Source organism: Puma concolor, chromosome C1 (assembly GCF_028749965.1).
Source record: "Puma concolor isolate L17-30 chromosome C1, mPumCon1.1.hap2, whole genome shotgun sequence".
NCBI classification, from domain to species: Eukaryota; Metazoa; Chordata; class Mammalia; order Carnivora; family Felidae; genus Puma; species Puma concolor.
In genome coordinates, this window is record NC_141674.1 from 86202637 (window position 1) to 86230122 (window position 27486).

Below are 27486 nucleotides of genomic sequence, written 5' to 3' on the forward strand. Positions count from 1 at the left end.
TTTTCTCCTTTTTTTTGTTAATGTGATGTATCACGTTGATTGATTTGCAAATGTTGAACCAGCCCTGCATCCCAGGAATGAATCCCACTTGATCATGGTGAATAATTCTTTTTATATGCCGTTGAATTCGATTTGCTAGTATCTTATTGAGAATTTTTGCATCCATATTCATCAGGGATATTGGCCTGTAGTTCTCTTTTTTTACTGGGTCTCTGTCTGGTTTAGGAATCAAAGTAATGCTGGCTTCATAGAATGAGTCTGGAAGTTTTCCTTCCCTTTCTATTTCTTGGAATAGCTTGAGAAGGATAGGTATTATCTCTGCTTTAAACGTCTGGTAGAACTCCCCTGGGAAGCCATCTGGTCCTGGACTCTTATTTGTTGGGAGATTTTTGATAACCGATTCAATTTCTTCACTGGTGATGGGTCTGTTCAAGCTTTCTATTTCCTCCTGATTGAGTTTTGGAAGAGTGTGGGTGTTCAGGAATTTGTCCATTTCTTCCAGGTTGTCCAATTTGTTGGCATATAATTTTTCATAGTATTCCCTGATAATTGTTTGTATCTCTGAGGGATTGGTTGTAATAATTCCATTTTCATTCATGATTTTATTTATTTGGGTCATCTCCCTTTTCTTTTTGAGAAGCCTGGCTAGAGGTTTGTCAATTTTGTTTATTTTTTCAAAAAACCAACTCTTGGTTTCGTTGATCTGCTCTACAGTTTTTTTAGATTCTATATTGTTTATTTCTGCTCTGATCTTTATTATTTCTCTTCTTCTGCTGGGTTTAGGCTGCCTTTGCTGTTCTGCTTCTATTTCCTTTAGGTGTGCTGTTAGATTTTGTATTTGGGATTTTTCTTGTTTCTTGAGATAGGCCTGGATTGCAATGTATTTTCCTCTCAGGACTGCCTTCGCTGCATCCCAAAGCGTTTGGATTGTTGTATTTTCATTTTCGTTTGTTTCCATATATTTTTTAATTTCTTCTCTAATTGCCTGGTTGACCCACTCATTCGTTAGTAGGGTGTTCTTTAACCTCCATGCTTTTGGAGGTTTTCCAGACTTTTTTCTGTGGTTGATTTCAAGCTTCATAGCATTGTGGTCTGAAAGTATGCATGATATGATTTCAATTCTTGTAAACTTATGAAGGGCTGTTTTGTGACCCAGTATATGATCTATCTTGGAGAATGTTCCATGTGCACTCGAGAAGAAAGTATATTCTGTTGCTTTGGGATGCAGAGTTCTAAATATATCTGTCAAGTCCATCTGATCCAATGTCTCATTCAGGGCCCTTGTTTCTTTATTGACCGTGTGTCTAGTTGATCTATCCATTTCTGTAAGTGGGGTGTTAAAGTCCCCTGCAATTACCACATTCTTATCAATAAGGTTGCTTATGTTTATGAGTAATTGTTTTATATATTTGGGCGCTCCGGTATTCGGTGCATAGACATTTATAATTGTTAGCTCTTCCTGATGGATAGACCCTGTCACTATTATATAATGTCCTTCTTCATCTCTTGTTACAGCCTTTAATTTAAAGTCTAGTTTGTCTGATATAAGGATGGCTACTCCAGCTTTCTTTTGGCTTCCAGTAGCATGATAAATAGATCTCCATCCCCTCACTCTCAATCTAAAGGTGTCCTCAGGTCTAAAATGAGTCTCTTGTAGACAGCAAATAGATGGGTCTTGTTTTTTTATCCATTCTGATACCCTAAGTCTTTTGGTTGGCGCATTTAATCCATTTACATTCAGTGTTATTATAGAAAGATATGGGTTTAGAGTCATTGTGATGTCTGTATGTTTTATGCTTGTAGTGATGTCTCTGGTACTTTGTCTCACAGGGTCCCCCTTAGGATCTCTTGGAGGGCTGGTTTAGTGGTGACAAATTCCTTCAGTTTTTGTTTGTTTGGGAAGACCTTTATCTCTCCTTCGATTCTAAATGACAGACTTGCTGGATAAAGGATTCTCGGCTGCATATTTTTTCTGTCTAGCACACTGAAAATCTCGTGCCAATTCTTTCTGGCCTGCCAAGTTTCAAAAGAGAGATCAGTCACGAGTCTTATAGGTCTCCCTTTATATGTGAGGGCACGTTTACCCCTTGCTGCTTTCAGAATTTTCTCTTTATCCTTGTATTTTGCCAGTTTCACTATGATATGTCGTGCAGAAGATCGATTCAAGTTCCGTCTGAAGGGAGTTCTCTGTGCCTCTTGGATTTCAATGCCTTTTTCCTTCCCCAGTTCAGGGAAGTTCTCAGCTATTATTTCTTCAAGTACCCCTTCAGCACCTTTCCCTCTCTCTTCCTCCTCTGGGATACCAATAATGCGTATATTATTTCTTTTTAGTGTATCACTTAGTTCTCTAATTTTCCCCTCGTACTCCTGGATTTTTTTATCTCTCTTTTTCTCAGCTTCCTCTTTTTCCATAACTTTATCTTCTAGTTCACCTATTCTCTCCTCTGCCTCTTCAATCCGAGCTGTGGTGGTTTCCATTTTGTTATGCATTTCGTTTAAAGCGTTTTTCAGCTCCTCGTGACTGTTCCTTAGTCCCTTGATCTCTGTAGCAAGAGATTCTCTGCTGTCCGCTATACTGTTTTCAAGCCCAGCGATTAATTTTATGACTATTATTCTAAATTCACTTTCTGTTATATTATTTAAATCCTTTTTGATCAGCTCATTAGCTGTTGTTATTTCCTGGAGATTCTTCTGAGGGGAATTCTTCCGCTTGGTCATTTTGGATAGTCCCTGGTGTGGTGAGGACCTGCAGGGCACTTCCCCTGTGCTGTGGTGTATAACTGGAGTTGGTGGGCGGAGCCGCAGTCAGACCTGATGTCTGCCCCGAGCCCACCGCTGGGGCCACAGTCAGACTGGTGCGTGCCTTCTCTTCCCCTCTCCTAGGGGCGGGATTCACTGTGGGGTGGGGTGGCCTGTCTGGGCTACTTGCACACTGCCAGGCTTGTGATGCTGGGGATCTGGCGTCTTAGCTGGGGTGGGTAGGCAAGGTGCACAGGGGCAGGAGGGGCAGGCTTAGCTTGCTTCTCCTTAGGTGATCCTCTTCAGGAGGGGCCCTGTGGCAGCAGGAGGGAGTCAGATCCGCTGCCGGAGGTTTGGCTCCGCAGAAGCGCAGAGTTGGGTGTTTGCGCGCGGAGCGAGCAAGTTCCCTGGCAGGAACTGGTTCTCTTTGGGATTTTGGCTGGGGGATGGGCGGGGGAGATGGCGCTGGCGAGCGCCTTTGTTCCCCACCAAACTGAGCTCTGTTGTCCGGGGGCTCAGCAGCTCTCCTTCCCTTTGTCCTCCAGCCTTCCCGCTTTCTGAGCAGAGCTGTTAACTTATGACCTCCCAGACGCTAAGTCGCGCTTGCTGTCAGAACACAGTCCGTCAGGCCCCTCCGCTTTTTGCAAGCCAGACTCGGGGGCTCTGCTTGGCCGGCGAGCCGCCCCTCCGCCCCGGCTCCCTCCCGCCAGTCCGTGGAGCGCGCACCGCCTCGCCGCCCTTCCTACCCTCTTCCGTGGGCCTCTCGTCTGCGCTTGGCTCCGGCGACTCCGTTCTGCTAATCCTCTGGTGGTTTTCTGGGTTATTTAGGCAGGTGTAGGTGGAATCTAAGTGATCAGCAGGACGCGCGGTGAGCCCAGCGTCCTCCTACGCCGCCATCTTCCCTCCCAGCTAGAATCATCTTTTTAAAAATTTTTTTATATTTTTATTTTTTTAATTTTATTTTTTACTTTTTAAAATTTACATCCAAATTAGTTAGCATATAGTGCAACAATGATTTCAGGAGTAGATTCCTTAGCGCCCCTTACCCATTTAGCCCATCCCCCCCTCCCACATCCCCTCCATAACCCTCTGTTTGTTCTCCATATTTATGAGTCTCTTTTGTTTTGTCCCCCTCCCTGTTTTTATATTATTTTTGTTTCCCTTCCCTTATGTTCATCTGTTTTGTCTCTTAAAGTCCTCATATGAGTGAAGTCATATGATTTTTGTCTTTCTCTGACTAATTTCACTTAGCATAATACCCTCCAGTTCCATCCATGTAGTTGCAAATGGCAAGATTTCATTCTTTTTGATTGCCGGAGTTAGAATCATCTTTTAATCCCACATCACATACAAAGCATTACATTATCGTCTGGCTTTAAAACACTAGTATACTGGAAACCATTGCAGTTTTGGGCACGGTTTGATTTCAGTGTTTTTGTGGGTTCATATGCTATACTATTTTGTATTTCTTGGTCTGTTTCCTTTTCTTGCAGCTGGTCTTGGGAGAACAGGGACGTTGATAGCCTGTTACGTCATGAAACACTACAGGTTTACACACGCGGAAATAATTGCTTGGATCAGAATATGTCGGCCAGGCTCCATTATAGGACCGCAGCAGCACTTCCTGGAAGAGTAAGTATATGGTCCTCCTTCCTGTATCCCATCCTTTTTCTGATCATTTCTACCTCTTGTTCTCCTGGTTGTGGACTATGTCAAGCCCATGGTTATAAAATGGCTGTGTTGTGAGAGAAGTCTGTGCCTCTAATAGAATATTGTTGGTTTGACAGCTAATGCATTCTAACTTTGTACCTTTTTTATCTCTTAGATCAGGTGAGAGAGGAAAATCACAGAGCCATCTCTGCCTACCTTTTTTCTGTCATTTTTTATGTGTGATCTGGCTACAGTGCAATTTTCTTATGTCATCCCACTTGACACTTTTCATTCTTTTCTTTTGTTTGCATGACTAAAAGCAGAATGAAAAAAAAACACAACTAAGGTCAGTCAGTGATTTCGGTGACATTGCTGCTTTCCTGACAACTAACTAAATGAATAAAGTAGCTGCAACTGAGAAGTTACCAAGGAAGAAAAAAGAGAACTGGTTGTTAGTCCTGGCCATGCTGCTAAATAGCTTTACTACTGTTATTTGCAAGAATGCTTATAAAGTCACTCATTCATTCATTCATTCATTCATTCAATCACATACTCATTAACTATTTGTCAAACCCTAGCCTATAAGGTGGAGAGATTTAACTCATAAGAAAACAACCCTTTCTGGTTTCCCCTTAAAATTTTTGGAATTATCACAGATTTATCCATTAATAAAATGAGATGAAATTAACACTAGCTGACTTAGGTCCAGCTCTAAAATGTTGTCAATTATATCTCATACAGAAATTTTATTTTTTTTTCTTTTTATGCTGCGATGGCTGTGCTTTGAATAACATTCTTTTCTATATAATTAATTTTTTTTCCATTTAAATTGTTTTAAGTTGGTGAGAAATGAATGGTCATGGATTTCCCAGAAAGATGCTCTAAGTAAGCCATAAGCATCTGAAATGGTTAAAAGGATTTGAGGAATCCTACTGAGGAGTTACTTTAGTTGCCAGTCCCACGGGGAATAAGAAAATAGTGCTGGAAATGTGAATTCGTACCTTTGCTTCAAAGAATGATACAGAAGTAGAAAGAAATCACAAGAATAAAAAAAGGTAGCCAAGAATAGGATGTTGAAGAAGACAGAGGTTTCCTAGGGTTGGCCTATGAGATACAACTAAAGTAATTCTGTTATTTTAGCAGTGTATTCTTTACCAGATTCTCAGTAGTCTCCTCTGTTTTGCATTATGTGTGCCTGTAGAGCTTGGTGCTGTGTATCTACCAGATGCTTGTTGTAATAATTGCTTGCTGAAGTTAAATATGTACATGGCCTTAGCATTAGGAGACAGAAACCAAGATACCCATAAGCCCGGTTCTTTAAAGACATTCAATCAATCTCTTAAAACCATTGTTTGGAAGAATGTTCATTTACTGGGTACCTACCAAATGGTCACCTTGCTGCCGGGTGCAGCTTACAAGGTGAAGAGATGTAGCTGAGAACTGCACCTAATTTTCCTGAGATGTCAGATACCACAGTCCTCCCACCGCATGCCTGCACACTTCTCCCTCCTACCTCCCTGCTATGCCTCCTCTCTCTGCCACATCTCAAAATAATAACAGAAGAAATGAGGTTATGAGGCACAGACACTCTAGATCAAAGAAAAGTATTTTTTTTTCACTTACAGACACTTAAACTAGAAAACTCAGGATAATTCCTTAGGTGTGAGTCCGTATTATAGTCTTCTAAGTATTTTTCTGTAAGAATCGAGGTGCAGGAATGATTTCCTTGTATAACTGAAGCACTAAAATCAGTCATTAATTAAAGTCATTCAGTTAAAATTAGTCTTTTTTTAAAAAAATTTTTTTTAACGTTTATTTATTTTTGAGACAGAGAGAGACAGAGCATGAATGGGGGAGGGGCAGAGAGAGAGGGAGACACAGAATCCGAAGCAGGCTCCAGGCTCTGAGCCGTCAGCCCAGAGCCCGACGCGGGGCTCGAAATTCACGGTCCGTGAGATCGTGACCTGAGCTGAAGTCGGACGCTCAACCGACTGAGCCACCCAGGCGCCCCAAAATCAGTCTTTTTTTTTTTTTTTTTTTTTTTAATTTTTTTTTTTTTTCCAACGTTTATTTATTTTTGGGACAGAGAGAGACAGAGCATGAACGGGCGAGGGGCAGAGAGAGAGGGAGACACAGAATCGGAAACAGGCTCCAGGCTCTGAGCCATCAGCCCAGAGCCCAACGCGGGGCTCGAACTCACGGACCGCGAGATCGTGACCTGGCTGAAGTCGGACGCTTAACCGACTGCGCCACCCAGGCGCCCCCCCCAAAATTGGTCTTAAAATAAGTCATTAAAGCTTAGGCCAGAACCTTCCTGAAGGCAGATTCTTTCTTTAAAGCACTAGACCTTCCATATTTTGCAATATTTCTGATAGTGCTAGCTTGGGAAAATGCCCGCATCACTCCCGGGCTTTCCCAGGCCTTACTAGATCACCTCCATCAAGGTAGGCGTCCGATCTTCTTTATACTTCTGAGTGGCCTCGGAGGTAGCATTGTGCTTTACTTGACTGTGTACACTTCTTTTGTTCTCTTCTTCTCCTCTCATGTTTTTCCTTTCCAAGCCTGTGTCTTGATGTACCACAGAGTGGAAGACATTGCTTAGTATATTTGTGACACTCATCCAACAGATATTTGTTAGGTGTGAGCTCTCTGTCGGGCAGTGCTCTTGGGCCTGGGGTTGCAGCATTGAACATGACAGACAGGAGTACTCCCTGGGTGTAATATCTCTAGGGGAAGGAGAGGACAATAAACAAATGTGTAAGTGCATATAGGAGATGGTTTCTTTCTTTCTTTTCTTTTTTTTTTTAAGTTTATTTATTTTGAGAAAGCAAGCAGGGGAGACGCAGAGAGAGAGAGGGAGACAGAATCCCAGGCAGGCTCTGTGCTGTCAGCACAGAGACCCAGTGTGTGGCTTGAACTCACAAACCATGAGGTCATGACCTGAGCCAGAATCAAGATTTGGATGCTTAACTGACTGAGCCACCCAGGTGCCCCTATATGAGATGATTTCTGACGGTGATGTGACAGTGGAGACGAGCGGTAGGCGAGGGGGTGATTGCCGGGGGCGGGAAAGCCCTTTGGATTGGTGGTCAAGGAAGGCTTCTTGAAGGAGAGCCAGAACCCTGAGGGTGAGAAGGAGCCGGTGCTGTCAGCCTGATATGTGTCCTTGGCAGTGGGCACACGAAGGTCCTAGTATTGCAACTAGCACACCATTTCTGAAGCCCAGAAAGAAGGCTAGTGTGGGTAGAATATAATGAGCTGGGAGTGGGTGGTTTGAGAGGTTGGCTCAGTAAATTTTCACAAAGTGGACATACCCATGAAACCACTTTCCAGATTGGGCTATAGAACATTTACCAGCACCCAAAAGCCTCCCTTGTGCCCCTTCCATTCACCACCCAGTTCTGCCTGTGTGACCATTACCCTTACTTCTAACATCATAGATGAGTTTTGCCTGATTTTAACCTTATACAAATGGAATCAGATAGTATGTGTGTCTGGCTTCTTTCAGTCAGCATTATTTTATTGTTATGTTTAATAAGAGTGTATTCATTTTCATTGCCGGATAAAATTCCATTGCTTGAATGTATAACATATTAGCTCTTCTTTTGATGGATATTTAAGTTGTGTCCAATTTGGGGCTATTACAGAGAAAGACAGATACCATATGTTTTCACTCATATATGGATCCTGAGAAACTTAACAGAAAACCATGGGGGAGGGGAAGGGGGAAACAAAAGTTACAGAGAGAGAGGGAGGCAAACCATAAGGGAATCTTAAATACTGAGAACAAACTGGGGGTTGATGGGGGTTGGGGGAGAGGGGAAGGTGGGTGATGGGCATTAAGGAGGGCACCTGTTGAGATGAGCATTAGGTGTTGTATGGAAACCAATTTGACAAAAAATTGTGTTTAATATAAAAAAAAAGTTAAAACATCCAAATAAATAAATAAATAAATAAATAAATAAATAAAAAATCAACAACAGAAAAAAAATTGGGGCTATTACATATCTTTGGTGCATCTGTCTTTGGATGTATACCTATGAGTGGAACATTCAGTTATATAGCAGGTATCTCTAAAGACTTTTCTAGAGTAAATATGCCAGGTTATATTCCCATCAACAGTGAGTGGGATTCCACTTTCTTCACATACTTACTTGATATTGTCAGTTTGTTTTGTAAATTTTTTTAAAGTTTATTTATTTTTGAGAGAGACAGAGACAGCATGAGTGGGGGAGGGGCAGAGAGAGGGAGAGCTAGAATCCCTAGCAGGCTCCGTACCACCAGCACAGAGCCCAGTGCGGTGCTAGAACCCACAAAACTATGAGATCACGACCTGAGCTGAAACCAACAGTTGGACACTTAACCGACTGAGCCACCCAGGAGCCCTGATATTCAGTCTTTTAACTGAAGTCATTATATTCTGCTTGCAGTGACAATTTGCTTTGTAGTTTTAATTTGCTGTTCTCTGATAACTAATGTGGTTGAACTTTTCATGTATTTATTGGTCATTAGTGTATTCTCTTTTATGAAATATATTTTCTTATCTCTTACCTATCTTTCTATCAGACTGTCTTTCTTGTCGATTTGCAGGAGTCTCAGTATTCTGGTTACATGCACACTGTTCATTCTGTGGAATGCAGATATATTCTTCTACTTTTGGGGGTTGCTTTTTCACTGTTCCCATATTGTCTTTTGAATAGAATTTCTTAATTTTGAAGCAGTCCAGTTTCATTAATCTTTTCCTTTGTAGGTAATGCTTTTTATATTCTACTGAAGACATTTTTGTCAACCCAAAACATACCATATTCTTTTATGTTTTATTCCACAAGATCTACTAATTTCCCCCACCATATTTAGGTTGATAATTGAGCAAGAATTACTTTAAAAAATATGTATATATTATGAGGGGCGCATGGGTGGCTCAGTCAGTTAAGCATCAGACTTTGGCTCAGGTCATGATCACGGTTCGTGGGTTTGAGCCCTGCGTCGGGCTCTGTGCTGACAGCTCAGAGCCTGGAGCGTGCTTCATATTGTGTCTCCCTCTCTCTCTGCCCCTCCTCTGCTTGTGCTCTCCCTCTATCAAAAATAAAATAGACATTAAAAAAAATTTTTAAGAATATATTGTGATAGGAACCCAGGCCCTTTTTTTCTTCCCTAATGGATACCTAGTTGACCCAGCAGAATTTATCAAAAAGACCACCCTTGTCACATTTGTAAAGTGTCACCTTTATTATATGTGAGTTTGTTTCTGGATTCTGTACTCCAGTCTATGTTAATTTGTCTGTCTTGACACGAGTACCTCCATGTTATAATTGCTGCAGTTTTATTTATTTTATTTTATTTTATTTTATTTTATTTTATTTTATTTTATTATTTTATTTTTAATTCTTTTAATGTTTATTTGTTTTTGAGAAAGAGAGAGAGAGAGTATGAGTGGGTGAGGGGCAGAGAGAGGGGGGAGACACAGAATCTGAAGCAGGCTCCAGGCTCTGAGTTGACAGCACAGAGCCCAATGCAGGGCTCAAACCCATCAACCATGAGATCATGAGCTGAGCCAAAACCAAGAGTCAGACGCTGAACCGACTGAGCAACCCAGGTGCCCTTATTTGCTGCAGTTTTAAAATTAATCTTGGTACCTGGGAGTGTAAACCCTCCATCTTTGATCGTATTTGAGATTGCTTTTACCTTCTGTTATCTAGGTCTTCTTTAACTTCTCTCAATTTTAAAAATATTGCTAGTTTTCTGTGACGAGGTATTGTGTGTCTTTTGTGCATTTATTCCTACATATTTGAAGTTATTGAATGCATTTTAAAAGGTATTATTTTTTAGGTTTTATTTTCTGATTGTTTAAAGCTGGTACTTAGAAATACAATTGATTTTTTATTTTAGAGTATATATATTCACTTATTTACTTATTTATTTATTTTTAAGTTTTTTTTTTTTTAAATTTAAATTCAAGTTGGTTAACATACAGTGTAGTCTTGGCTTCAGGAGTGGAACTCAGTGATTCATCTCTTACATATGACACCCAGGGCTCATCCTGAAAAGTGCCCTCCTTAGTACCCATCACACATTTAACTCATCCCTCCACCCACCTCCCCTACAGCAACCTTCAATTTGTTCTCTGTATTTAAGAGTCTCTTATGGTTTGACTCTCTCTTTGTTTTTATCTTATTTTTCTTTCCCTTCCCCTATGCTTATCTGCTGTGTTTCTCAAATTCCACATGAGTGAAATCATATGATATCTGTGTTCTTCTGACTTATTTTACATAGCATATTCCATCCACGTTGTTGCAAATAGAAAGATTTCATTCTTTTTGATTGCCAAGTAGTATTCCATTGTGTGTATATATATCTATATATATACTACATCTTCACATAGGTCTTTAAATCGAGGTATAATGCACATACAATAAAGTGTAAAGACATTAGTTCTGTGAGTTTTCACAATTATGTATACCTGTGTAACCACAACACAAGACAAGATACAGAACATTTTCAACACCCTAGGAAGTTCTCTTATGTTCCTGTTCAGTGCGTTTCCCCCGTCACACTCCAAAAGCAATCTCTTTCTTTCTTTTTTAAAAATTGAGGTATAACTGACATTTAACATACTGGTTTCAGATAATACAACATGATGATTTGGGATTTCTACACATTGCAAAATGATCACCACATTTTTAATCTAGTTTTAAACTGTCATTATACATAGTTGCAGAATTTTTTTCTTGTGGTGAGAATTTTTAAGATCCATTCTCTAAGAACTTTCAAATATACAAATATAGTATTATTAAATAGTCATCATGCTGCATATTACATCCTCTGGACTTACTTACCTTGTAACTGGAAGTTTGTTCCTTTTGACCCCCTTCTAGCAACCACCCCCCACTTCTGGGAACCACCATCTGTTCTCTGTATCTATGAGCTTAGTTTTATTTTGTTTTTGTTTTTGTTTTGTGGATTCCACATATAAGTAAGATCATATGGGAATTGTTTTCTCTGTCTGACTTATTTCACTTAGCATAATGCCCCCAAGGTCCATCCATATTGTCGCAAATAGCAAGATTTCCTTTGTTTTTATGGCTGAATGATATTTCATTTTACATATATATATATATACACACACATATATATGTGTGTATACATACACATGTATATGTATATATACATGTGCATATACATATATATAAAATGAAATATATATATATATATATATATATATATATATATATATATGGCACATTTCCTTTATCTATTCATCTACCCCAAATGCTTAGGTTGTTTCTATGTTTGGCTATTGTAAGTAATGCTATAATGAAGTGCAGATAATTTTTTGAGTTAGTGTTTTTATTCTCTACATATGAATGCACAGACGTGCAAATGCTGGATTGTGTGGTAGTTCTATTTTAATTTTTTGAGGAACCTCCATACTGTTTTCCACAGTAACTGCACCAATTTATATTCCCACTCATTGCACACAGGGGTTCCCTTTTAATCACTTTCTAACTTCTAACACCATAGCTTTGTTTTGCTTGTTCTTGGGTTCTTTTTCTTCACAGAATATTGTTTTTGAGACACATTCATGTTAAGTATATCAGTAGTTTGTTTCTTTTTATTACTTAGTATTCCATTACGTAAATGTATCATGACATATTGACCCATACAACTGTTGATGGATATTTGGGTGATGTTTAGTTTTTGGTTATTATGAATGAAACTGCTGTGAATATTCTTCTGCCAGTCTTTTTGTGGATATATGTCTAAATTTCCTTTATTTAAATACCTAGGAGGGGGATCTGGGTGGGTCAGTAGGTTGAGCATCCAACTTCAGCTCGAGTCATGCTCTCGCGGTCTGTGGGTTTGAGCCCCGTGTCGGGCTCTGTGCTGGCAGCTCGGAGCCTGGAGCCTGTTTCGGATTCTGTGTCTCCCTCTCTCTCTCTGCACCTCCCCCACTCGCACTTTGTCTCTCTCTCTCTCAGAAATGAATAAACATTAAAAAAAAATTTAATACCTAGGAATGAAGTTCTGGATCATAGGGTTAGATATAGCTTAACTTTATGAAGAACAATTTTCCAAGGTGGTTAAATCATTTTATATACTACTTGAATGAGTAGGAGTTCTAATTGTTCCACATCTTTGCCAACATTTTGTTTTGTAAACTTGTTTTTGGGTCAAGAGTGGAGCCATTCTGGTTGGTGTGAAATAGTCTCTGAATCTGTATTTTCCTGATGACTTATGATGTTGAACATCTTTCCACATACATACGTATCTTTTGTGAGATGTTTGGCCAAGTCTTTGCCAATTAAATTTTTTGTCTTTTTGTTGATTGTAGTAGTTTTTAAAATATATTTTATGTTATTTTATTTTTTTAACATCAAATATATTTAATTTCTCCCACCATCCCCCCCTTTTCTTGCAGAATTTCCAAGGTATTGTTTTATTTTAAAAACATTTTCTGAAGTTACTACAAAACCATTATTTTTCACAATGCTATATACAGAATTGATGGAAAATATGTTGTTTTTCTACAAATTATTTAATATTAGGAACAGCAGTTAAAAGTTGTATGTTGCATCTTTACACAAGGCACTGCTTTTCAGTGAGATTTTTTTTTTAAAGTTGAGGTGTAACTGACATATAACATTACATTAGTTTCAGGTGTATAACCATGATTTGATATATGTATGTATATTTTAGATATAAGTCTTTTGTCAAATATATGTGCTGTGTGTCTTTTAATGAACAGAACTTAAAATTTTGCTGTAATTGGTTTCTGAAAATTAGGCATATATCTTGTAACCTTACTAATTTCACTTGCTAGTTCTGGTAGTTTTCCTTTTTTTCCTTATTGCTAAGATTTCCAGTATAGTGTTAGAGGTGGTGAAGATGAACATTCTTGTCTTGCTCTTAATATTAGAGGGAAAGCATTCAGTCTTTCGCCATTAAATATGGTGGTAGCTGTGGGGCTTTCACAGAGGACTTTTATCTGAATGAAATATTTCCTTCCATTTCCTTCCAGTTTATTGAGAGTCTCTATTAATAATGGGTATTGAATTTTCTCAGTTTTTTCCTACACCTATCAAGATAATCATATAATTTTTTCTCCTTTATTCTGCTAATGTGAATCACATTGATTTTCAAATGTGAAGCTATGATGGTCATGATGTGCTTTTATGTTTTCATATGGCTGGATTTGATATGCTAATGTTTTCTTAAGGATTTTTGTGCCTGTATTTACGAAAGGTAATGATGGGTGATTTTCTTTTCTTGTAATACTTTTAAGTTTTGGTATCAAGGTTATGCTGACTTCATAAGATGAATTGTGAGGCATTTCCATCTCTATTTTCTAAAAAGAATATTATAAGATGGTATTATTGAATTTGAGGGGTAGGATAGGGAATTAGGAGATGAGTTGTTTGGAGATAAGGGTCTAGTTGATGTTGGATGACCTGGAAGGGTTAGTCTTGTTGTGTGACGGGTTAAGCCAGGGTGTGTGCCATGATTGGTTTGGTTCTGAACATCTTTTAGAGCCAGGTGGTGGGTCATCAGTAGAAGCCCTGAGGTAAGGGCCATCAGGTGACTTTCTATTAAGCAATTCCTGGGGGTATGGTGGTCAAGGGGATGAACAAGGCTCCCCAGTGGGACCACTTGCTTAGGTGTCTGGAAGAGGAGTGTGAGGTCCCCAGGTACTCTCCATTGCACTGCAGGGTGGTGCTGTGGCCCACTGGCGGGCAGGTGCCGGGTCACAGGAAGCCTGACGTGCTTTAGTGACTATATACTTATGTTCATTTCCTTCCCTGTTTTTAACAATACTTTCTGGAAAGTAGATTTCACATTTTACGTGCCTTTCTCTAACCATTCTGAACATAACCATTCTCAACCCTTCTCCTAAGCTCCATTATATGTGTGTGTGTGTGTGTGTGTGTGTGTGTGTGTTGTGTATACACATACTGTTAATTAAAATTTTTATTCTGAGATTAACATGCAGTTGTAAGAAATAATAGGGCTCCTTTGTATTTACCCAATTTCCCTGCATGCTAATATCTTGCAAAATTACAGTATAATACTGCAATCGGGATTTAACATTTATACAATTAAGAGACAGAGACCTATCGCTACGTTCCTCACATTGCCTTTTTATAGCCACACTCATTTTTTTCCTGCCCTTCTCCTCTTGAACTTCTGACAGCTGCTGATGTGTTCTCCATGTATATGTTATATCATTTTCAGAATATTATGTATACGGAATCATAGAGTATGCAGCCTTTTAGGCTGGGCCTTTTCCATTCAGTGTAATTCTCCAGAGGTTCATCCAGGCTGTTGCACGTATCAGTAACGTGTTCCTTCTTATGGCTCAGTAGTATTCCAGGGTTTGAATGTACTGCTGTTTGTTAACCATGAAGAATGGCTGTGTTGTTTACAGTTTTTGGCTATTATGAATAAAGATGCTATAAATGTTTGTATCTAGATTTTCATGTGAGCATAAGTTTTCATTTCTCTGGGATAAGTGCCCAAGACTACAGTTGCTGAGTTGTGTGGTACATGTTTAGTTTTATAAGAAACTGTCAAACTGTTTTCTAGAGTGGCTGTTTAATTTTACATTCTCACCAACAATGCATGAATGATTGAGTTTTTCTTTATATTTTCCAGCATTTGGTAATGTTGCTGTTTTTTATTTTAGTCGTTCGGATAGGTGTATAATGATATATCATTATGGTTTTAATCTGCATTTCCCTAGTAAGTAACAATGAGCAACTTCTCATGTACTTATTTGCTATCCATGTATCTTTTTGGCGAAGTGTCTATTCAAATCTTTTGTCCATTCTTTGTTGAATTGTTTGTTTTCTCATTATTGAGTTTTTAGCGTTCTTTTTACATTCTCGCTTCTAGTTTTTTATCTGATAGATATTTTGAAAATATGTTCTCTCAGTCTTTAGCTTGTCTTTCATTCTCTAAATAGGATCTTTCACAGAGGAAAAATTTTTAATTTTGATAAAGTCCCATTTATCATTTTTTTTCATTTTTTTAGATGAGGCTTTTAGTATCAAACCTAAGATCTCTCTGCTTAGCTCTGGATCCCCATGATTTTTCAGGTTTTTTCTAAAAGGTTTGTAGTTATGTGTTTTCATTTAAGTTGGTGATTCATCTTGAGTTAATTTTTGTGGGAGGTGTGAGACTTAGGTCAAGGTTCATTTTTTTTTTTTTTTTTTGCCTGTGGATGTCCAGTTGCTCCAGGACTGTTTGTTGAAAAGGTTATCCTTTCTCCCTTGAATTGCTTTGACGTCTTTGTTATGAAGGGCATAGGTATAGATCTATTTCTTTGTTCTTTATTCTGTGTGTTCCATGGGTGTATATGTCTGTCCTTCTAATACCACACTCTTTTGATACTGTACCTATATCGTAAGCCTTAACATTGGAAGAGTGGTTCCTCTTACTTTCTACTTCTTTAACAAAATGTCTTCAGAAGGCCAGATCCTCTTCTTTTTTGTGTAAATTTTAGGATAATGTCATCCATATCTACAGAAAAATCATGCTGCGATTGGGATAGCCATGGATTAAACCTCTATCTCGATTTGGGGAGGATTGACCTCTTTAGTACTATAGAGTTTTCCAGTCCATAAACACAATATATCTCTTCATTTATTTAGATCTCTTTTGATTTCTTTCATTAGCATTGTGTAGCTTTCTACATAATGTCCTATTTTGTTAGATTTACATACAATGTCAACTTGTATGTAGATTTACATACAGTGTCTACATACAAGTCCTATTTTGTTAGATTTACACCTAAGTATTTCACTTTCTTTTGAGTGATTATAAATAGAATTATATTTTAAATTTGGGTGTTCATTGCTAGTATGTAGAAATACAGTTGATTTTCTCTGTTTATTTTGTATCCTGAAATTTAGATGTGTGGTGTGTGTGTGTGTGTGTGTGTGTGTGTGTGTGTGTGTGTGTGTATGCACACATGTGAGTTCCTGGGCACTTCTGCAAAGACAATCATGTTGTCTGCAGATAGGGACAGTTTTATTTCCTTTCCAATCTGCATGTCTTCTATATTCTTCTCTTCCCTTGGTATAGTTTGAACTTCTAGCACTATGATGAATAAGAGTGGTGAGAGCAGACATTCTTTACTTGTTCCCAATCTTGGGGTTAGGGGGAAGCATCTAGGCATTCATCATTATATGTAATGTTAATTAGAGGGTTGCTATAGATGTACTTTATCAAGTGGAGGAGGTTCCCCTCCATTTTCCCAAGAGTTTTTATCATGAATAGGTGTTGAATTTTGTCAAATCCTTTTTCTGCATTGATTGGTACGATCATGCCATTTTCTTCATTAGCTTGTTAATGTGGTGGATTGCATTGATTTTTAAAAATAAAGTTTATTTATTTATTTTGAGAGACAGAGGGGTGGGGGGAGAGAAGGAGAGAGGTATAGAGAAGAACAAAGAAAGCTCAAACTGAGTACTTACAACATCCACCCTCCTGACTGGGGAAGCCCCCTGGGCTCTGGTGAAGAGCTGGCTGGAGTCCTGATTGAGGGTCCTGGGCAGAGTGTCCTCCCCTCAGGTGAGACTTCCAGCTAGCTATTCCCACCAGGGCAATACATATACTACCTGAGTGTGATCTATGGTCAGTCATTAAGTTTGCTTATGTGCAGTCCTGAGTGAGCTGTTCGTCTTAACTGTGACACACATCCGGATGGCCAACAGGCACATGAAAAGATGCTCAATGTCACTCCTCATCAGGGAAATACAAATCAAAACCACACTCAGATACCACCTCACGCCAGTCAGAGTGGCCAAAATGAACAAATCTGCAGTCAGAGTGGCCAAAATGAACAAATCAGGAGACTATAGATGCTGGAGAGGATGTGGAGAAACAGGAACCCTCTTGCACTGTTGGTGGGAATGCAAACTGGTGCAGCCACTCTGGAAAACAGTGTGGAGGTTTCTCAAAAAATTAAAAATAGGCCTACTCTATGACCCAGCAGTAGCACTGCTAGGAATTTACCCATGGGATACCGGAGTGCTGATGCATAGGGGCACTTGTACCCCAATGTTTATAGCAGCACTTTCAACAATAGCCAAATTATGTAAAGAGTCTAAATGCCCATCAACTGATGAATGGATAAAGAAATTGTGGTTTATATACACAATGGAGTACTATGTGGCAATGAGAAAGAATGAAATATAGCCCTTTGTAGCAATGTGGATAGAACTGGAGAGTGTTATGCTAAGTGAAATAAGTCATACAGAGAAAGACAGATACCATATGATTTCACTCTTATGTGTATCCTGAGAAACTTAACAGAAACCCATGGGAGAGGGGAAGGAAAAAAAAAAAAAGAGGTTAGAGTGGGAGAGAGCCAAAGCATAAGAGACTCTTAAAAACTGAGAACAAACTGAGGGTTGATAGGGGGTGGGAGGGAGGGGAGGGTGGGTGATGGGTATTGAAGAGGGCATCTTTTGGGATGAGCACTGGGTGTTGTATGGAAACCAATTTGACAATACATTTCAAAAAAAAAAAAAAATTAACTGTGTCTCACAATCTTAGGAGCCTGGGCATCTGCACATTCCTCTTCCCACCCTGATCCATTCCAAGGGGCCAGCCTGGTCTGGCTCAAGGAAGAGGCTGAGGCATGTTAATTCCTCTTGGAGTCAGGAACAGAAGGGCCAGTTCTGATCCCGAGTCCAGATATGGAGTACAAGCCAAGTATGCCTCAGTGACTGCATTCGTGCAGCTCTGGGCAGAAATGCATGACAAATCACACCAACAGCTTCTATTGAATTGATTGAATATGATTGAATCAATCAAAGATTGAATTGAATTCAATCAATGATTGAACTGATGTACTTTGAAGCTGGAGGAAGGGGCCATAAGCCAAGGAATATGGGTAGCCACTAGCTGCTGAAAAAAACAAGGAAAACAGATTCTCCCTTTAGAGCCTCCAGAAAGAATCAAGCCTGACAATACCTTGACTTTAGCTCAGTGAAACCGATGTTGGCCTTCTGACTTCCAGAACTGTTTGAAAGTAAATATGTATTCTTCTGAACCACTAGGTGTTTGTCAGTGTGTTAGAGCAGCTTTGTATAGATAGGAAGCTCATGGATGTGTGTAGATAGTGTATACTGGTGTAGATAGTAACTATGTACAGTAGGATACACAGATCCTCTGTGAACATGGGCATTCTGAACTTCTCTCATTCATCACAGTGCTACTTTGGGTTATTTAAAGTAGGAGAGCCCTGAGATCCACATGTTATTTAAAGAACACTGGGATGCAGCCATGTGTAAGATGAATAGGATGGAGGGAGATTGAAAAAGGACTATTGCCACCTAAAGGGGATGGGTCTTGGGACACCTGGGTGGCTCAGCTGGTTAAGCATCTGACTTCCGCTCAGGTCATGATCTCATGGTTCATGAGTTTGAGCCCCACATCGGGCTCTGTGCTGAAAGCCCAGAGCCTGGATCCTGCTTCGTATTCTGTGTCTCCCTCTCTCTCTGCCCACCACCAACCACCGCCCCTACCCCCCGCCCCACCTCTAGCTCATGCTCTGTCTCTGTATTTCTCAAAAATAAATAAAAAACACATTAAACAATTAAAAAAAGTAAGAGGAATGGGTCTTGTTGAAGGGGCTAGAAGTTAGAGTGAGGGGTTAGAGATGGATGGGTACCAGGGACGTTTCAAGGAAGTCAGTCTCAGGCTTTGAAGCCTGACTAATGATGAGAGATGAAGAGAGTGACACCAACGATGACGCAAAAGCATGAATAAGTCACACATTCATTAAGAAAGAAGTAAGAGGATTAAAAAGTTTTCTGACAGGTTTTCATCTGTCAAAAATGACTGTACAAGTTAGAGGAGTTATATTCTTATAGAAGTGAAAGTGCCACTCAGTGCCTTTTAGGTAACATAAATTCTAAATCTGTGACTTTAGGGAAACACACCCTGCTAGTCCTCAAAGACCAAAATATGGCCAGGTGTTTGATTTCTGCATCTTGAAGAAAACTTCCTCTATCTCCCCAGCAGTAAGAGGGATGTTTATTAGCATCCTCGTGAGTTGATGAACTTCCGTATTGACAGATCAAGACCTCTTCTTTGTTATGGTCTGAAATCTTATATTTCAGTTTTTTCCTAGGATATAAATAAAATCGTTTGCAAAACAATGATCAAATGTTTTTTTCTTCTACTCGAAACTGTTGTTCTTAAGCTGAAAATTCCACTGTGAACCCCAAATCTGTGTTCTACTAACCATCCTCAAAGTTTTTAAAACGATGCACAAACACATCTCTTTTATTATTGAACCAAGTCTAAACTCATCCTTCACAGGGACAGCCTCTGGAAATCCAGAGGTGGGATCAGGCTGCTTTTATGATTTGTGTGATTCTATTTATGGAATGCTCAGTTTGTGGCACTGTGCTGATCATGATCCATTAAAACTTTCATTCATTAGAAAGGAAGCCTTCAGGGGCTGGTATTGGGTTTCCACAGGGGCTTTAGCCTAGGAAGATTCTTTTCTATGGGCTTGATATAATAATGTTGTTTTTTACTTATGCATTTATTTTTAATTTAAAAATTTTTATTGAGATGTAATTGACATATAACATTATATTCGTTTCAGGTGTACAACATAATATTTGATATTTGTATATATTGTGGAATAATCACCACAATAAGTCTAGAACGCCCATCACCACAACTAGTTACAAATTTCTTTTTCTTGTGATGAGAGCTTTCAAGATTCATTCTCTTAACAACATTCAGCTATACAGTATGGTGTTATTTAACTATAGTCACGATGCTGCATGTTACATCCCCAGAACTTATTTATTTTATAATTGGAAGTTTGTACCTCTCAACCCCCTTCACCCATTTCACCTCTGTCCCCCATTCTGGCAACCACCATCTATTCTCTGTATCTACGAATTCTTTCCTTTTTTTCCTTTAGATTTCACATGTAAGTGAGGTCACACAGTGTTTCTTTATTTTCTGACTTACTTCACTTAGCACAATACCCTCAAGTTTCATTCATGTTGCAAATGGCAAGATTTCCTTCTTTTTTACGGCTAGTATTCTGATATTTATCAGAATGTGTGTGTATGTAGTCACATTTTCTTTATTCATTCATTCATTCATTCATTCATTCATTTATTCATTAATGGACACTTTGGTTTCTAAAATAACTTTGCTATTACAGATGATGTTGCAATGAACATGAGAGGATATATATCTTTTCAAAGTAGTGTTTTCATTCCATGCAGACATGGAATTGTTGGATCATTTGTAATCCTATTTAAAATTCTTTGAGGAGGGTGCCTGGGTGGCTCAGTTGGTTAAGCATCCGACTTTGGCTCAGGTCATGATCTCATAGTTTGTGAGTTTAGGCCCCGCATTGGGCTCTGTGCTGACAGGTCAGAGCCTGGTGCCTGCCTCAGATTCTGTGTCTCCCTCTCTCTCTTTGCCCCTCCCACCTCACACTCTGTCTTTCTCTCTCTCTCAAAAATAAAGATTAAAAAAAAAATTTTTTTTATTCTTTGAGGAACTTCGATACTGTTTTCTGTAATAGCTGCACCAATTTACATTCCCACCAACAGTGCACAAGAGTTTTCTTTTCTCCACAGTCTTTCCAACGCTTGTTATTTCTTGTTTTTTTTTTTTTTTTAAAGTTTATTTATTTATTTGGAGAGAGAGAAAGAGAGTGTGAGTGGGGGTAGGGGCAGAGAAGAGGAGAGAGAGAGAGAGAGAGAGAGAGAGAGAATCCCAAGCAGGCTCCATGCTGTCAGCACAGAGTCTGATGTGGGGCTTGATCTCACAAACTGTGAGATCATGACCTGAGCCAAAATCAAGAGTCGGACACTTAACTGACTGAGCCACCCAGGTGCCCCCTTGTTTTTTGTTTTTGTTTTTTTTGATAATAGTCATTCTGACAGGTCTGACAGGTGTGAAGTGATATCTCATTGTGGTTTTGATTTGCATTTCCATGATGATTAGTAATGTTGAGCACCTTTTCCTACACCTGTTGGCTGTATGTCTTTGGGAAAATGTCTATTCACATCCTCTGCCCATTTTTAAATCTGATTTTTTTTTTTGCTATTGGGTTGTATGAGTTCTTTATATATTATGATAGTAACCCCTTCTCAGACATACATTTGCAAATATTTCCTCCCGTTTGATAGGTTGCCTTTTCATTTTGTTGAGGGTTTCCTTTGGTATGCAGTAGCTTTTTAGTTTGATGTAGTCCTACTTGTTTATTTTTGTTTTTGTTGCCTTTGCTTTTGGTTTCAGAGGCAAAAATTCATTGCCAAGGCTGATGTCAAGGAGCTTATTGCCTATGATTTTTTCTATGAGTTTTATGGTTTCAGGTCTTATGTACAATTCTTTAATTCATTTTGAGTTGACCTTTATGTATGGTGTAATATAGTGGTCTGGTTTCATTCTTTTGCATATGGCTCCCCAGGGTTCCCAATACCCATTTATTGAAGAAACTGTCCTTTCCCCATTGTGTATCCTTGACTCCCTTGTCATAAATTAATTTACCATACATGTGTGGGTTTGTTTCTGGGCTTTCTATTTTGTTTCACCAATCTATGTCTGCATTAATGTCCTTACCATACTGTTTTGATTATTTTAGTTTCGTAATATAGTTTGAAATTAGGAAGTGTGATGCTTCCAGATTTGTTCTTCTTTCTCAAAATTGCTTTGACTGTTTGGGGTCTTGTGTGGGTTCTATACAAATTTTAGGATTGTTTTTTTATTTCTGTGAAAGGTGGCATTGGGATCTTGATGGGGATTGCATTGACTCTGTAGATTACTTTGGACAGTATCAACATTTTAACAGTATTAATTCTCCCAAACCATGAACATGGAAGTTCTTTTAATTTTAAATTTCCTCCTGACACAGAGAGAACTCACATAAAGCCTAAATCTGGACCCTGCAGATTGTTTTGTCTTTGTGAAGTAGAGCTACTGTTTTGAATAAAGTTATCTTAAATTTTTTTTTTCAACGTTTATTTATTTTTGGGACAGAGAGAGACAGAGCATGAACGGGGGAGGGGCAGAGAGAGAGGGAGACAGAGTCGGAAACAGGCTCCAGGCTCTGAGCCATCAGCCCAGAGCCTGACGCGGGGCTCGAACTCACGGACCGCGAGATCGTGACCTGGCTGAAGTCGGACGCTTAACCGACTGCACCACCCAGGCGCCCCTGAATAAAGTTATCTTAAGGGAGCAACAATTTTGTGGTTGGACTCTCTTTTATTCCTAAATCCATAAATCAAGAACTCCTCCTTTTTGCTTTATTATCACAGATATTGTCATCAACTTCCATTCAGTTGGATATTTGTCAACATTCTAATTTAGTTGTAAGCCTTCAGTTGTCTGTCATACTTCTTAAATAATAAATCGCAAAAGAATCATTTGGGGATCTTATTAGATGCAGTTTCTGGTTCAGTAGGTCAGTGTGTGACCTGAGATTCTGCATTTCTAACCAGCTCCCAGGTGATGTGATGTTGCTGGTCCCCAGCCACACTGTATAATAAGGGTCCATGGGTCATTCTTACCCTGTAAATATCAACTTGCCACATTCAATTGGGTGCTTGTAGCATTTGGTAAGTTTCATAGTTGGGATGAGCAACATCAAAAATTAGCAGTTAAACCATTGCCTTTTCTTTTCGGAAATTACCAAAAACAAGATGAAGAAAACTTGTTCAAGAAAATGGAAAAATTCTTGAGAGGTCTAACATAATGCCTGGAGTTTTTAATTATAATTGATTCCTCCTGTTTCTTTTTTGTATTTTTTTTTTTTTTTTAAGATACATGAAATAGTTCAGGGAATATATATTAAGTTTTTTAATAATGTATTTTAAAGATTTAAGAATTTATCTTTCTAAAATACAGAAATTAAAACCTAGACTACTGTAAACTGGAATTTAAAATAGCCAGAGACAATGTCACGGTTTATTTATAAGAATAACAAGCACATTGCATAGGTTCGAGTTTGCACTATTTGACAATCACGTTTTTGCAGCAACACCCATTTCTAAACTTCTGAACTGCTCTTCAGTATTTACTATTGCACCATCTTATTCATTGGTTGACTACCAATTGTATTGAATCTATTAGCTAAGCAAAGATGAAATCCTAATGTGGGTTCCAGTATCGAGGATAAGGTATATGTAAGAATTGTGGGCAATGATGACATCAGAAATGTACCTTGAAATACTCTTGTCAATTACTAAAGCCAGGAGATTGAATGCTTTTTGTTTTATTTCTTGTGTGAAAAGGGTTAGAGGTGGATAAAGAATGTACTGTAAGCGATAATGCATCCAGTTTAGTTGTAAAGTTTGTATTTTGTCGTGATACCATTGAACCAGCTTCCGACTGTGGGGGGTCTATGCCTAAATAGAATTAGCTTTGGGAATTCTCTAATTTTTTCTCTTCCAGTTACATGTCCTTGTGGGATTCAGAATCAAGAGCCTTCCCTTCTACCCTCAAATTCTCTTTCTTAACATCTTCCCAGTAAGTCTTCCCTATGTACCAAACTATGAGGTGAACTTGAACACCTGTCTCCTTTCCACCTCCTGAATCGTGGGTACTGCTTTCTGGTCTGTCTTCCTTTGATGTCAGTTAGACCATTTCATCAGTCCAGTTCTTTAAATGGGGAACTACCTCTGTTTCCGTAATAGCCCTGGGGCAGTGGAGTACAGAAGGCATGCAGGGCAGACTGGTGCTCCAGTCACAGCTAGAGCAGGCCTAAGTCAGACTAGAAAATGGGCTGGGTTTCTTTAAAGAGAGGCCAAATTTGCTGGCCTTGGATGGACACTGAGGTTAGGGTACTGGACAGATATGTGTCCAGGATGGAAGAAGTGATGAAGACAGAGTCAAGATGGTGGAGAGATAGGCTTCATTTGGACTCAAGGGTGTGAGGGAAAAGAGGTCAGTTACAAACAGAAACACCCGTAATGATACAACTACCTTGCCTTTCTTTTGAGGAGTTTTAAAAGCAGATAAAAAAAATTATTTTTTATTTGAGAGACTGAGCACATGCATGAGCGAGGGAGAGGGGTAGAGGGAGGGAGAGGGAGAGGGAGAGGGAGAGGGAGAGGGAGAGGGAGAGAGAGAGAGAGAGAGAGAGAGAGACAATCCTAAGCAGACTTCATGCTCAGTATGGAGCCCAATGTAGGTCTCGGTCCCATGACCCTAGAATCATGACCTGAGCCGAGATCAAGAGTTGGACACCCAACCGTCTGAACCACCCAGGTGCCCCTAAAAGCAGATATTTAAAAAGACTTGTGAAGGCCATGACTTCGCTTGTAATGAAGCCTGGTTAATTATTTCTTATGTCCCAGGCCTAACTGACCCAGGGCCATGACTTGGCCAAAAACACTTGACCCCCAACACTGGCTACCTCTCTCAAAAGGCTCTGTTTAGGGGCGCCTGGGTGGCGCAGTCGGTTGAGCGTCCGACTTCAGCCAGGTCACGATCTCGCGGTCCGTGAGTTCGAGCCCCGCGTCGGGCTCTGGGCTGATGGCTCGGAGCCTGGAGCCTGTTTCCGATTCTGTGTCTCCCTCTCTCTCTGCCCCTCCCCCGTTCATGCTCTGTCTCTCTCTGTCCCAAAAATAAATAAACGTTGAAAAAAAAGGCTCTGTTTAAGTCAAGACAGATCTCTTCCTGTTATTTCAAAGCACATGTTCTTTTGGCAGAGGCTCATGCTGTCTTAGAAAATCTACTACGTTAGATTTGCTTTGAGCCAGTGTGTTAGCTTCATAGGATGTGATTTTTAAATGCTACTTAAAAATACACGTTGTACGTCTTCTGTTTGAGATGAGGCTTTTAAGGAGTAATAGACACCACAATAAAAGCCAGCGTGGTTTCTATTGTCAATAAGAGAGGAATTTGCATGGCGTGCTGCTTTTTCATGAGGAGCACTTGCGTAGAGCATCTCTTAGCAACACACAAATCAGCTTTGACACCTGATTCATCTTTAATATTCAGGTTCACATCAAGTCTTCCCAGTGATGGGACAGATGGAGTCTTTTAAACCAAGCAAGTGAAAGGTGTCACTTTGTGATTTTTCCATCTTTAGGTTGGCAGCAGCCTCAGAGTTTTCCTTTGGTAACATTTTGGAACTGGAATTTTTTTCAGTGTGGCCTCTTTGGTCCTCCAACTCCTCGGTTTCCATTTCCACTTCATGTTTTTCATCCCCAAAGACTTTGTAATGTTGGGATCAATTTTGAGATCAAATCTAAACTCCTGGGGCACCTGGCTGGCTCAGTCAGTTAAGCGACCAATTCTTGATTTTGGCTCAGGTTATGATCTCATGGTCGTAGATCAAGCCCTGTGTTGGGCTCCACACTGATTGTGTGGCCTACTTGGTACTTTCCCTCCCTCTCTCTTTGTCCCTCCCCTGCTCATGCTCTCTTTCTCTCTCTCTTTCTCTCAAAATAAATAAGTCTTAACACATAAAAAAATCTAAATTCCTCAGAGTGGCGTTCAGGGCCCGTCACAAACTGCTTGCTGCTTACTTCTGTCATATCCTCTGCTTCAGCCAAATCAAACAGCCCAGTTATCCAAACATGCTGGGTTCTTTGATATCACTATTTCTTCAAGCCCCTGTTGTGTTTCTTTGCTCGGGAAAACTCTTTACTGGCTAAGTTCTGCTAATCTTTCCAGATACTTCTGAATTCTCAGGGATCTTCTTTCTGATTCTTTCAGATTGAGTTAAGGGCATGTCTTGGTCATAGAGCTTTAAAATTGGATTTCAGTTGTTTGCTTTTCTTGTACTTAACTGGGAACTTTTGAGGGACAGGAATTCTGTGTTTCATCTGTATATCTCTCTCCTTTCTGGATGTTTCATTTATCTGAATTTTTCTCTGTCTGTGGCAAAGCTGAATCTTCTCTCCCTGTGAAATAGTAGTTCTTTAATACTGAGCGTTTTGGCCAGAGGCTCAAGGTACTCATTTATGAATTTAACAGTTACTTTTTTGAATTGTTCATACCGTGTCAAGGACGATGCTGTTTATTACTATTGGAAGGATATGAGAGTCAACCATCAGATAAAGAGTTATACTAGATGTAGCATTAAGTGGAAAAAATCTGGAGGAATAAAAAATTAAAGCAAGGATTTCTGAAAACTCAAGGTAGCACAGAGGCTATACCATGGTTTTATGAAGGTTATCACAAAGGAAGCAAAACTTAAAAGTATTTTTTGAATATGTATTTTGGCAGTTGGTATAGAAACGTTGAATGTAACTCAGTGATTATGGTAACCCCATCAATTTATATATCTTTTTAAAAAAGTTTATTTATTTTGAGAGAGAGAGGGAAAGAGAGGAAGAGAGAGAATCCCAAGCAGTCTCCACACTCAGCACAGAGCCCGATGTGGGGGTCCCTCTCACGAACTGTGAGATCATGACCTGAGTCAGAATCAAGAGTTGGGACGCTCAACTGACTGAGCCACCCAGGTGCCCCTAAGTTTATATATCTTAAGCTCAGAAAATAGCCCTCAGTGGTTTGCTTCCACAAAGTTCCTTCTGCCGTAATAGAAGGCAGATACTGCCACACTCCCTAGGAACTGGTGTGTGTAGACTTCTGGAGTTTTTATTTTATTCATATATTTAAACCTTCACCTCGGTTTATTCCTTCATATTCATATATTTAAACCTTCACCTCGGTAAATTAAATTGAACAAAATTTAATTTGTTTAAAAACATGCTGGAAATTTCTTAAGATAATTTAATGAATTCCAATTTTAGAACAATGTTAGAAATGCTAAGTTAGTCTTATATATGGACAACATATTTTATATGTAGAGCCTCTATACTGTCTCAGAAATAGGATCTAAAGGTGTTCCTTTTTCCTTTTGCTTTATTTGGAAAAGAGCAAAAACTAAAAGAAAAAAAAACACTTCTTATTTGAAAGTGGGGTAGGATATTATATGTAAAAAAAAGCCTCACAGCCATCCAGTCTTATCCTAGGCTGTTAACGTTTGGGCACTTACTAAATTGACTTCTTTCTAAAGTTATTTATAAATACTGTTGTTAAAACAATCTAGTGATGTGCTGTCTGCTATCTTTTATGATAACAACTTGAAAGGTTCCT

The 27486-nt window shown here is 39.2% G+C and overlaps 1 protein-coding gene across 7 annotated transcripts in view; it reads left to right on the top strand.

The window, feature by feature from the left end:
• The window catches only part of CDC14A (cell division cycle 14A), a 196412-nt gene that overhangs the window by 120059 nt on the left and 48867 nt on the right, over positions 1 to 27486 (top strand). For all 7 annotated transcript variants that reach the window (XM_086717683.1, XM_086717686.1, XM_086717687.1 and 4 more), the window contains one exon: positions 4233 to 4371. In XM_086717683.1, coding sequence (XP_086573809.1) covers positions 4233 to 4371 — 139 coding nt within the window. The remainder of the gene's footprint in view (positions 1 to 4232; positions 4372 to 27486) is intronic.